The 13,282-nt window shown below is 38.2% G+C and overlaps 3 protein-coding genes across 5 annotated transcripts in view; 1 reads left to right on the forward strand and 2 right to left on the reverse strand.

Moving 5' to 3' along the window:
- crppa (CDP-L-ribitol pyrophosphorylase A) overlaps nucleotides 1-1,358 on the reverse strand; it is a 34,708-nt gene extending 33,350 nt beyond the window's left edge. For 2 of the 3 annotated variants that reach the window (XR_010332304.1, XM_064349853.1), the window contains exon 1: nucleotides 507-1,351. Coding sequence is in view for 2 of the 3 variants with exons in the window: in XM_064349853.1 (XP_064205923.1) it covers nucleotides 507-736 (230 nt within the window). In the remaining variant the exon portion in view is untranslated. Of the gene's footprint in view, nucleotides 1-506 lie in introns of all 3 variants that reach the window. The other variant, XM_064349867.1, reaches the window with a different exon arrangement.
- A 1,324-nt stretch (nucleotides 1,359-2,682) lies between these two features.
- Nucleotides 2,683-5,829, reverse strand: sostdc1a (sclerostin domain containing 1a). Its single transcript, XM_064349888.1, has 2 exons — nucleotides 5,488-5,829; nucleotides 2,683-4,218 (listed from the first exon to the last, which is right to left on the reverse strand). The coding sequence occupies exons 1-2, from the start codon at nucleotides 5,690-5,692 to the stop codon at nucleotides 3,782-3,784; spliced, it is 642 nt and encodes a 213-aa protein (XP_064205958.1). The 5' UTR covers nucleotides 5,693-5,829; the 3' UTR covers nucleotides 2,683-3,781.
- Nucleotides 5,830-8,809: 2,980 nt separating this feature from the next.
- LOC135262727 (leucine-rich repeat-containing protein 72) lies at nucleotides 8,810-13,105 on the forward strand. The gene is made up of 7 exons (XM_064349901.1): nucleotides 8,810-8,878; nucleotides 8,993-9,066; nucleotides 9,164-9,233; nucleotides 9,744-9,825; nucleotides 10,221-10,334; nucleotides 11,678-11,767; nucleotides 12,044-13,105. The coding sequence occupies exons 1-7, from the start codon at nucleotides 8,867-8,869 to the stop codon at nucleotides 12,217-12,219; spliced, it is 618 nt and encodes a 205-aa protein (XP_064205971.1). The 5' UTR covers nucleotides 8,810-8,866; the 3' UTR covers nucleotides 12,220-13,105.
- Nucleotides 13,106-13,282: the final 177 nt, after the last annotated feature.

A 13,282-nucleotide genomic window follows, 5' to 3' on the forward strand; every position in this document is an offset into this window, starting at 1 on the left:
AGAATATCACTGTACCAAACGTACTGTGCTTTGCCTGCACTATAATGAGGAGTGTTCGTAAATAACGTTGAATCAGGTTTGAACGAATTAAAAAACGAATAACCGATTGATATTATGAACCGACAAATAGCTGTGTTACGAATAAATAATGCGTACCGAAAATCGCATTATGATCACCCTTCCCATTGGATTTACTAGGGTACTAGCCTATAATTTTTGTAGCCGCCCATGCCTTGCCTGCTCGGCAAATTCCATACGACGGTGGAAGTAGGCTACTCGCTTTCCTCGTGAATAGACTCGCGAACGGCACGACTCGTTTAACCTGTTGTTACTGTAGTAACACCAACGCTGGATACCTACATTGGCTAATGAACTCAAATAGAGAGACAACCAGCAAGATATGATTCTGCGGGAGCGTGTTTTAATAGAAACAAATACCCGCAGTCTAAACGTTTAGTTGACCGAAATCTTGTAAAACTACCAATACGTTGTTTCTTAAACGTTACCTCTCAAAGGCTTGAATCGTGTAGCTTATCAGTGGTCTATTAAGAAACGTGCAGAACTGTTTTGGTGTCGACAGTCCTGTTCTCTCTCCAGATCCACCGGCTGGAAGTACCACGGCCACCGTGAAATCAATGGTGAAACATCCCGGAATTTGTTCTTTGGAGCCGGTCTCCCCTGCAAGGAAACTCGCTGGATTTGTCGGCCTGACGATATTCTCTTCTTTTGTTTCCATTACTTAGATTTGTATAGTTTTCTAGAATCATTCGACTATTATCCACATTAATTTATGGTAAACCTTGCCGATCCGAACCAATACTTCGTATTTTTTCAGTTCATTATTAAAGCTAGTCTAGTAGTCTAGTAACTTAGCTAGCTACTTTACATGCGTTGCTGTCCTTGCTTTGCCGGGGCTGGCGCTTCAGTTATCTGCAGACAGTTGCCATCGTCTAAAGCTCCCAACGCTATCTCGAAAAGCGTTTTTTTTACTCTTCACAAAAATACATTTGTGAAGCTTATTTTTTTCACGTGTTCAGTTGCTTTTTATCATGGAAGACTGAGTGAGCCATACTAACAACTTTGATTTTAGTCAGTTTAGCTGGTACTTCTGCGACTGACTAATAAGAAGCATCATCAGTTAGATGCAGCATCTAGCCTATACGCGCATAGAATTTGCTAAAAACCCGTATTACCTTCATAATTCGTCGCTGTAACGAACAACTTAACCAATTCTGCAGAATAACATAATTTTATCACTCCATAGGTCAATTTTAAGTTGTCATGATCTGATTTAGCGTATTATTTCTTGCTATGCATGGTGTTACTATAACAGGTTGCTGATGTGCACACACAAAATGTGCACAATAATCAAACCCAGAATCAAACTTGACACTAGTTTTTTTTTTTTTTTTTTTTAACTTCAGTCTTGTAGCTACTTCTTTTTCTTGTGTATTTAAGCTGAGACAAACCTATTTTCAATTCACTGTGTAATGCTATGCTTTGGACAGCCCAGCATGTGCTTTTATGTTGTGTTACATGGCCATTGAAGGAGTACAGGTCTGCATTTCAGCTGAAGTAGGTATAGTGCTTGCATGAGGGATCCAAGTAGCAAATTTGTACTGGGGAGGGGGAAAATTCCATTTTGGGAGGGGGTGCTTGCATTTTACATATTGTATTTTACAGTCTCATAAAAGCCCATATGTATAGTCTGATTTTGATTTCTACACAAAGTTGTGTACATGAAGTAGGCCTACAGCATTTAGGCATGTCTGAGAGCATCGATGTTATAAATAAGGGAGGGTGGTCTGCGCATGAAGCTAGACAGGAAACCTACTGTCAGATAAACTTAGCTGTGAATGTCTGGATGGCTCATAAATCTGTAAAAGGTAGAAAAGGGTGCATCTGACTCCAGGCAGTGTTTTACACCAGTGAAGTAGGCATACGGTGTGGTTGATGACAAGGTATGCTACTACTGTATATCCAACCTCTGCAAATTAAAATATGTACAATTTGCTTTTGCCTTTCTGATTCCCAACTGGTGAAGTCTGAGTAAGTACAAGGTAAATGTTTCCATATGGAAAAATGTATTAATTAGAATACCCAATGAAAATCCATGAGGTATGTGTTTGAATATCAAGGTATTTAATTGGTGCATTCAGAAAATGTATCTGCGTGTTGACTCAAGTTAAATCTATTGAGGATTTTTCCCCTTTGGGAATTTATACACTTCGTTTCCATTTGAAAGAACACCATGATCATCTCTTTTGAACAAAATCTCTTAAGATAGTAAATTGAGGGTATTACCTCCTGCACTTTGTAGCATACGCTTCCTGAGGCACATCTTTGACTGCACAAAACAGGCCAATGAAAAGGTGAACATGTAGTTACCTTGAGTTTAAACTACATGTGTTAGGACTGTAATGTGGACATGCAATGTAACCACTTTTATACCGAGTCTTTACATTTTAGCAGCAAATTTTATGCATGCGTTTAGTTTCACTCAATAACTTTATTTTAACACTGAAGCATCACAACTTGGTAGTTACTTAGTCATACTGTCCCATTTTCCCATCAGTATTTCTGATTTGTTTTGTCTAGTTTTTATTCTATTATAATAAAGCTCCTGCATGTGCTCCTGTTGTATTATTTTCGGTGATTCGTAAAATTGTAGTGTACCCTGGAAAAAATAATTACAGTTTATTATGTTCTGTGAAGACAAAACATATATATATATATATATATATATATATATATATTTAACATACACAGTGCCACTGCATATTACAAACACTACTTTGACTGTTCTCTATATTGGCTTTCACATACAAAAAATCAAAAAATCAGATATATAAAAACTGTTGACTCACAAAATATTATATTACATCATATACAAAATTTACTGTAAGATGTGAATATCACATGTTTATATCTGGGGTGTTTGGTGAGCTACAAATATGGGAGGCAAAGCAGGGAACTTCCCTCTGATAGTCTAATTGTTGTGGATTGTTTGGTACAAGTAAAAAGTGTGCAAAGTTAAAGTTTTTCTGTTGATTCCTTTTCATCTAATTGCATCTTTGGCAGTGATGCCTTTGTTGCACTTCATGCAAAATCCAGATTTAATTATAACAAAACTCCCTTTTAACCAACCAGCCTTCTTTATTATAATTACGTGTATTTTCCCTGAAGTGTAATGCTAAACATTATATAAGATTAACAAAGTGAAAGAATCTGTTTCTGATGTGATATTCAAACAGGTAGGCAAAGTAACTAAAAACAATTAAAAAAAACATTCAGGACTATTTTATGTCTATAGGCTAGTTTTGGTCTCCCGCATTACTCCCATTTACTCAGTCAACTACTGGTTTAATATACTTCAAACTGTAACCAATTAAGCCCATTATCATATATATTTACATATATGTACACACGATATCTTTGTTTTGTGTTTTTTGTCATATTATGGATCTTTCATCATGCATGTTAAAATGATTTTACCCAGTATTGCCATTAATACAATGCATTTTTATGCTATGAAAAAAATTTTTTATCAAGATTTTAAATAATGTGTAATTATTTTGGAAGGCAAGGATTGTCTTGTCCCCATTCTGTTTCGGTTTAACTTACAAAATTCTTTCACCACATCAGGTATTGGGAAAAGAAACAGTCAACTGATGGCCTTGGTTCAGGAATTCAGTGCTATATACGCATGGTCCTCCAATGGTCCACAGACACTCAGACAACCCTTTAAGAGATAATCCAGGACCGCAGTCATTGTGAGTCTTTAATTTTTTGGCTCTGTTTCATGCCAGTTCTCACTGATCTTGCCCTTCCCATGCCTCCTCTTAGCCTTGGGTTTGTGAGCCAGCTGAGTCTGCGATGAATCCTCAAACTTGTGACCTGACTCGTTGTGCTGTCTGGAGTACCTCTTGCACTTGCAGGAAGTGACCACTGTGATTTTGTATGTTCTTGCACTGCCGTCCTGGCACTGTAGCTGGATCCGCTGGGTGCGAGTCTTATCGTTCACACAGCGCCAGTCCTGGGCATTCCTTCGGCTCCAGAACTTCCTCCCATTGCTACCACCGATCCAGTTGGGTAGCATTTGAGCTGGGAGGCACTCACCAGCACACACTAATTCCTTGATTGGGTTTATGCTAGTGCATTGGCCATCCGAGATGTACTTAGTAGACCGTAGTTCTCTGCATCCAACCTGGGTTCGCTCTGCAATAGACAGCGGAAGAGAAAATAAGTCTGAGCTTCCATTAATGACATAGTTCACTTTTGCCAGCATTACAGCTGCAGGATTATACATGCCTTTAATTACCCTTAAGCTTTCCATTCACAAGTGAGAAAACACATGTACAAAGTCCTCCTACATATAGTGCAATATATATCAATCTAAATACATTTACTGTCAGTTTCTCAATTTTGGTAACTGAATTGTACAGTTTATTCCACTAGTGCCGATTCAGTTCAAAGCAGAGGGTTTTCCTGCAGGATTGTCCAAAGCTGTGAAGTGACACCATGGACAATATTCTACTCCAGGCTATATCTTCACACACTGTAACCCAACTCTCAGCTCATTCACAATGCAGCATGCGCCTCAGTGACAATGTGTGCCTTTCTCGATGACAGCGCCTGATTAATGAAGAGCAGAGAGAGGGCCTGGCAGCTCCAGGTACTGAAGGTTCAAAACAAACACCGCCTTAATCACAGACTTCCTGAGGAGCTGAGGGCGAGCACCTCCATTCATTTGTACAGGCACACCTTCTCCCTCCTAGGATTATCTGACTCTCTCTCATCTCTACCACTCAACTGGGCACCTGCCAGTAAAATGTGCAATGTAGATCATTCCACCAAAACATCATTTGGTGCATTTAAGTGAAGGTGTCAGATAACTGTACCTTCACGGGAAAGCATTAGCTACAAAGTAAAATGTCCAGTGTTAATTAAACTCTAAGAGATAACATTTGGTCCCACTAGGCTATCTGCAACCAGACCAGTCCTGACCAGCACAGTGATTGCAGGAAAAGATAACTGCAGCTTTAAAATGTGGTTAATGAGCATGTTTCAATTAGCCAAATAGAACAACTGCGCAAAAACGTTATTGAGAAATCACCGAATCAAACCTTGGACTAGCTATATGTTGTGTTTAAATAAATGTAAGTAATTTTCAATAAAACGTTTTAGTCTACAGTAGGCTACCCAATCAATCTAACCAATCATATTTGAACTGCTGGTTGTTGGAATTTATCCCTGATACGTGAATATACTGTAATTCATTATTGCACTGCATTTAGAGTATGTTTCTACATCTAAGCGTCTGTAAATACAAAGGATGCATAAAACTGAATTTGTTTCAATAGCAGTGGGCGCATTGACGTCGACTACGACGTGAAAAAAAAATGTTATCAGAATGTACATAGAATGCTTAAATGGGAATTTTTAAAATCATAATCATTAATCGTGATTTAAAACAAATCATCTTACCACTTCGCTCTTGAGCGGTGTTGCCGATGCTTCTTCCACCGTTTCTTGCACGATTTAAAGATACATTACTCTGAATCTCTTGTACCGGATTAACCACGTGTGAATACAAGACCTCAGTGGCATCATTCTTGAACGTTTGACAGCTCTTCAACAGTATGCAGAACAAAAATAAGAAGTGGCACGCTCTGCATACGTTCAGGTGCATGACTGCTTCTGGGGGTAGAAAAACAATCAGATCCCGTGTCAGTGAAGCGATGCTTAGTTTCAGATCTCTGCGGCGGAGGTGCAATGATACCTTTCTCTGAGACTTTTATATACCCGCCTCTTATTTTGGCAGCTGCTGTTGTGCCGACCGTGGAAGGTTTCCGATTGAGACATGGGCGTAACTGTATGAGCATCACCACGCCCCACGCTCTCTATACCAATTCTCTACTTTCATTTTTCTCCATACCAGTGATGACAAATAATATATATTGTGCTGGAATTGTGAAGCAAACGTATTCCAAGTACTAGGAAATTGAATTGATTAAAGTGCCAAAATTAAAATTTTATTGAACTTCCGTATTATAATTATTTTCCTAGTTTGCACTGTTAATTAGGCTATATATTTTCATACTGCTTAAAATACAGACAATTGACATGTTAAAGAAACATTTTATTTGTAAAGTATTTTTGCTAATTATATTGAGACCTGAATCTAATGCTTCTTTATCGGTCCGTAACTATTGTCCCATATCTTTTCTGAATGTGAGAATGAGACTGCTGTCTGGACTCATTGTGTTCAATGTGAGAGAAGCAATTAGCTTCCAAAAAAAATATTTAACTAATTTGAAATAAACAAATTACATACACCATGACTCATGTTTTGTTAGAATAAAGGTTTGTGTTGTCTTTAAGTGTTTTATAATGGTTTTTAGCATATATTATCTAGCAAAGACACACATACACATACACACACGAGTGAGCACACACATATTTTAACACTTACTGATGAAGCAGTGGATAAGCTTAATGTATCTCTTCAGTTTATGAGTATTCATCTTTTCTTATGCTGTGCTGAAGGATAGAACATACAGTTCTGTGTTTTGGTTAAATTGGATAAACAATCTGACAAATCGGTACACTCCAATTCAACATTGATTGATGACAAAATTATAATTTCACTTGAACGAATTCTATATGTGTGACAATTCTGCCATTATACATTGCATATGATGATCAGACTTGGTAGGTATTTAAGCCTGACAATATACAATCAATATGTGATTGGTTATGTGATCCAATGATCAAATAATCCACTGGCCATTGAATGAAGACTTAAGCAATGTACGTGTGTTGGCGGTGGTGGGGGGTGGTCGGGGTGGTTGTTTACAGAGTAAACTGTTTATACCTTAGTGGTCAAAGAAGGACCGTCCAAATCAGTTACCTCAAAGTCATTCATTCATACCCTCATAACAAGCATATTGGTGTAACTCTATCGACATATTTGATTGGATGCTGTATATTAATTATGTTTTTGTGATTATGCTGGTGTAAATGAGAAATTGATATCTTGGCTCTGGCACAGTGTAAACTATGCAGTGGGGCTGATATCTGGAGTAAATGAGCAGTATCTCTGCTACAAACCATAATTAACAAATTTATCTTACTACAGCTATGAATTGCTCAAAAAATATACCAGTGCATATGCAGTAAAATGTCCAGTGTTAATTTAACTCTAACACTTAATTCAAATGTTAACTGTTAGAGTTAAATTAACACTGGATATTTTACTGTGTACTACATTGTCACATCTTACATCTTTTTCATTTTTGGTGACAAAATAATGATCTCTTATTTCCCAAGGGGCTGTGAAACTCGTTTACCTCACTTCCGAAAAAAAAAGAGTGAAAAGGAAACCGCTTGGAGTCCCTAGAGACGGTGACGGGTGAAACAGGGATTGTAAGGCCTTTTTGATGCATAAACGTCCAGGCGCTGGGTTTAAGAAAGAGGAATTTCAGAGCTGTACATACAATACAGCATTATTATTTTTTTTAACATCTCAAAAAAGCAGAAAGCCGAGATAGCCCTTTATGTGCTCCTCGGCCGTAATGACAGTGACATATAGACCCAGAGAGAGTGAGATAATACAGTGAGAAGTAAAGAGTTCATGAGTTATTAATATATCGACAAGCAACATGACAGGAGCGTGTTCATTACCAGGAAGGACCCTCTTGCGGAAACAGCAGGTGGGGCCGGAGGACCTATTTGGGACAAAGGGGCTATATATCAAGAACAAAGCAATGAAAAAAATTTAGCACATAGGTATATAGCAGCTTTAGAATTCCTACGGAAGTGTACGGCAAAAGGGAATTCCAAACAATGGATCCCTTTTCCATTCATAAATAAGAACTCTCTTCTGCTGTCACTGTTTTAATGGGTAATTTCCCCCATTTGAATATTTCATTTATCCTTAGTCTTTCCATTAGTGATTTTTAGTCTCTGCTTATATAAATAAATATCAATAGTCTTTTAACAGGCTGAAACATTTTGTTTGTTTGTTTGTTCGTTTGTTAGTTTTGCATTTGTTCTCAGGAAAATTTGTGACGTACACCCAGTTTTAGACAACCCAACTTATTGTCACCATAAGTCACCCCTTCTCCCGTAATCAATTTTCCAGGGTGTATATATTGTGTGCACTTTTCTAAACTTTTCTGCAAATTATTATTATTATTATTATTATTATTATTATTATTTCATTTGTATGATGATCCTCAACAATAAAAACAAAAGGCTACGTTTTTACGTGATGAGATACGGACGTGTGTGTATCACCCAGCACAAGAAATTGTGACTCAAATGCAACTCAACCTTGAAAAGAGAAAGCCTGCCCTCTAGCGATAAATCATCCATGCAGCGTCCAGAGACTGAAAATATCACATTTTGTATATTATTTTTCATACAGGCTTTCCAAGCCCTATTTGCATTGCGCTCAATCTTACGGCTCAGTAAAATGGCTCATAATGTGATTAAATGTATTAACGTTGCAGAGTTATCTAATAATCTGAACTTTCTAAGGTATCTCCTATACACACTAACAAATAATCTAGATATAGTTGTTTCAGTGCTGTAAACGGCTGGCATTAACTAATATATGTGTATAAAGCGATTTTTTTTATAGATAAAATGTATTAATTAGGCCTGATTTTTATATTATTTTTATAGTCAATGCATAGGCCATTAGGACCTACTGCAATCACTACTGGAGAATGCCCGGAACATAATAAGCCCGTTTGTGCAATTTATCTAATGAGGGCCATATCCACACTTATACTGGTGTGTTTGTAAGGGTGCGGTTTCTTAGTAACTGCGAGTTTACTGAAGTCACGAGTCGAAAAGAATGGAATTGAAGGTAGGCATTCAGGTGCATTTGCTATTAAAGTTGTCATGAAACGTAGCCTTAAAACTAATGCATGGCCATGCGTAGACTGCAATGCCAACTATAAATAATATCGTATCTTGATAGGAGATTAGTGATATTCTACAAAGGTGCGGCATTAAAAGAAACATCGACGTCAGCCAACTTTACTTTGCCAAGAGGTAATCTAATTATCTATCTCAGTCGCATTTCAACAGAATTACAATGTTTGTCTGTGAAATTACATATGCTTGAAAGCTAAATATGTTTTAATGGCAGGGGAATGATCTCTATCCCGGATTTGTCAAGATTCCCAATGCTGAGACGTTTATGGGTGAACAACAATAAGGTGTGCATTAATGATTAGTAAAAACCTAATATATTATTTATAAATTATACGAAAAATACGTATAATCCAAAAAAAAAAATTTAATAAAAAAGAAAAGAAACTTTAAAAGGGGAGGGAACACGTATGATACTTGACAGTAATAGGCTGCATCTGCTACGTGTGTGTCGTTTTCACATCCAGTTGCAAATACAATGCATTTTGAAGACGTACTGTAGTTCAAAATCTCTATGTAGTTAAAGTAGTTCCTCTGTCAAGTCTAAAAGGCTTCATAGCATAATTCTCCCTCAAGAAAATTGTTCTATTTATGCGGGAATTCATTCGTATTTTAATCCAGTATTCCACAATTATTCCTATTATATATTCCATTATTGATCATAGGTGAACGATTCATGTTTTTTTTGTTTTTTTTAAATCAACCTACATGATCAGTTACTGTCAGATGCTGAACTGTAATCAATTGAATTCAAATGAAGGAATATTAATTCCTGATATGTCCATTCAATGATTCAGATCAAGAATATTTCCTGTCTGGCCATCAGTTGCTGCTTGACTGAACTTTACCTGCACAACAATACAATTACCTCTATTTCAGGTACAGTACATACGATAGTAGTAGAAATAGCAGTTGTGATAATAATAATAATAATAATAATAATAATATTCATCATCATCATCATCATCACCATCATATAATGGCACCGAGTCGCACACAGCAGCCACATCAACTGAGGTGGAGGAGGAGGGGATCATTATGCCAGTTCAGTTTATAATGTATGTTCATTTGTTTTGGCAGCATTTAAACAAAATTTAAACTGTGGTCTGCTGAAATCTGACAGCATTGTGTGTGTTCACTTATACGAGTGCATTTGTGCCCTCATGTATGCATGCATCAACGTCAACAGGCTATGATTGTGTACACATGTATTCTGGTGTGGAATATTTAAAAATATATTCAATTTTTATGCCTTATTACATCTTTGTGTACAGGAGCCTTAGGTCACCTGACTTGCCTGAAGATTCTGTCATTGCACAACAATGAGCTGAGGAGGCTAGAGGAGTCAGTAAGAGAGCTGAAGAGAATGCAGTGCCTCCACATTGTCAGTGAGTGATCCCCCAATCAGGCTCAGTGAGTGATCAGTGTCAGTGAGAATCTGTCAGAGGCTCAGTGAGTGATCAGTGTCAGAAAAGGTCTGTCAGAGACTCAGTGAGTGATCAGTGTCAGTGAGAGTGTCAGAGGCTCAGTAGGTGATCAGTGTCAGTGAGTTTGTCAGAGACTCAGTGAGTGATCAGTGTCTGTGAGAGTCTGTCAGAGACTCAGTGAGTGATCAGTGTCAGTGAGAGTGTCAGAGGCTCAGTAGGTGATCAGTGTCAGTGAGTCTGTCAGAGACTCAATGAGTGATCAGTGTCAGTGAGTCTGTCAGAGACTCAGTGAGTGATCAGTGTCAGTGAGAGTGTCAGAGGCTCGGTGGCAGTATGGAGTTACAGAAGAAATCATAGGACAGATGGACCGACGACGACGTTGCTTTTTCATATGTCAGTGGACAAATTTGCCTTATTGTCGCAGGACTTTAGACCGCTGTGGAAACGCAGACAACAGTGGGCTGAAGGAAACTTTTAGTTCCTTGAAAAGTAGTTCCTGGGACTAAAAGTTCCGGGTACTTTTGGTGGAAACGCGGCTTCAGTGAGTGATCAGACCTAGTGAGACACCTTTGAGTGTGAAAATGTTCTTAGTGTACAGCAGATCACGACAGCTGAGTCAAGCAATGCATTCAGTCTGCTGAAACTGAGAGTTGTAGATTTGAATCCTTGAGATACATATATTGGACAATTACGTCAATTCCTCAATTGAGTAACACTGTTAAGTGTTAAATATCAATAAGTATTCTTATTGATATTTATGGAAATGCACAATTTATAGAACATTGCTGAGAAGGCTATTTATTCAAGAATGTCCATTGATTTTTTTTTCTGTTGTAGCTGAATAGAGCATTGTTAGTCTCGAGTTGGGGTAGGCAAGTGATCATACTCTTATTTCTTACATTACTGGCTGATATTATGTTGTTTGCAGCTTCACTTATAGTTGCTCTATTGTCAATTCATCCTTGCTGAGTAAGACACTAATAGTAAGAATCTTTAAGTTCAACACATTGAGATGTTAAATTTTAGTTTTGAACCTTGGGTCTCCTGAAAAAATATGTAGCCAATATATAAAGTTTCCAGTGACACAGTCAACATTCCAATACACCAGTTGCCATTCATACTGCTCCAAGATGGACTGGTGAAGATAACATCTCAATCCAGTACTGTCACACACACAGAATCACAAGGGAGAAATGCACCAATCAATGGAATGTGCAAATTACATATTGTAATTATCACCATATAACCAGAATGTCCTTACAAATGAAAAGCAATATGTCTACAATAAAGATGTTTATTTCCAGGTTTTTACCTGAACCCACTGACGTTAGATCCTCAATATCGCCACTATGTGGTCCACCATTTGCCATCTGTTAAAATGCTGGATAGTAAAGGTATGTCCCTTTTATATCTAAAATTAAGTTATTAAATGAAAACATTGCAACGTAGTTGTAAACATATCTTAATTGACTGTTTAGGTAACGCATATATAGTATGAACCTTATTGAAGTTGCACAATGACCTTAACTGTAAAATTAAACTTTAAACATGGCTATGTAATTCATTATATGCACCGTATGTACTGGGGGGGGGAAGCCGTATATTGGGGAAATTCAGACCTTGTTTGAAACGGTGGGTTGAATCAGACAGTCTACTTGTTCTCTCTTAAGAGGTGAAGCAGGAGGAGAGGAAGGCAGCATTTCAGCGATACAGTCCAGACAGACACCGTGTCCTGCAGTCTCTGGCCTTCGGGAGGCGAGCGGAGGCTGCTCTGCTAACCGGAAGCGGCTCCATCCCAGTGGGAGGAGCCAGAGCAACAGGCGCTGATGGAATCTTACCTGAGTAGCACTGATGATAAACAACAGGCAAGAACATCTATGGTTATGCAGCAGCCATAAACAAAACATACCTCTCTTTGTACTGTACATACAAGAATTTGTAACTGACATTTTTAAGGCTACGTTTTGCAGGAAGGCTGGTGCACATGATACTTCAGTAGCATGTATACCATTATTTTACTTTTTCCTTTATGACGCCGATTAAATTTCCCCGATTGTGATCTAAGCATTTATCGCTTTTTAAAAATTAATCTGTGTTTATACCAACCAATACATTTCAACGAAAAAACATAACTTGAATATATCCAGGGACCTGCTGTAGTGTCCTTCTATAAGGTACTTCAGCTGAACCGATTCAGTATTCTGTGCCAATATCCTGAGGAATAAACTACGAGGAAGAAAACGAAAGTCAGTATTTTAAGAGCAGGAACATGAGGGGTGGGGGGTCTGCTCTGCAAATAAATCAAAGCCTGAGGCAGATACACTCCTATGATGACCACAAAAGGCCGCACATTTTCACAAATGAGCACTTTTAGCTTGTGCACTGTACTGACAGCTGGAACTGAGTCTTGTCCTTCTGAAGACAGACAAGGTAATCTTCCTCCCAAAGAAAGAAATGTGGCAATACTGCCAACCCAACCCAAAAACAAGGCCACCGTAGAGCATGGCATATGCCACCGACCGTATGATGTGAACCATAAAAAATCTGCCTGATTGACAAAGGCCGTTTCTGTTAAATGAGCGGAAACCAAATTCAAGATGGCAGCCGTGGTAGCCATATTAAATAAGCAGTGGCGTCACCGATCAAAACCAGCCTTCGTGTGGTCAAGTCCAATTCACCACCAAAAAATCAGCCGGATCGACAAAGGCGTTTTCTGTTAAATGAGCGGAAACCAAATTCAAGATGGCAGCCGTGGCGGCCATATTGAATGGCGGTGCGTACCGATCAAACCAGCCTTTGTGTGGTCAAGTCCAATTCACCACCAAAAAATCAGCCGGATCGACAAAGGCGTTTTCTGTTAAATGAGCGGAAACCAAATTCAAGATGGCAGCCGTGGCGGCCATATTGAA

This window comes from Anguilla rostrata, chromosome 1, assembly GCF_018555375.3.
Source record: "Anguilla rostrata isolate EN2019 chromosome 1, ASM1855537v3, whole genome shotgun sequence".
In the NCBI taxonomy this organism is placed as follows: Eukaryota; Metazoa; Chordata; class Actinopteri; order Anguilliformes; family Anguillidae; genus Anguilla; species Anguilla rostrata.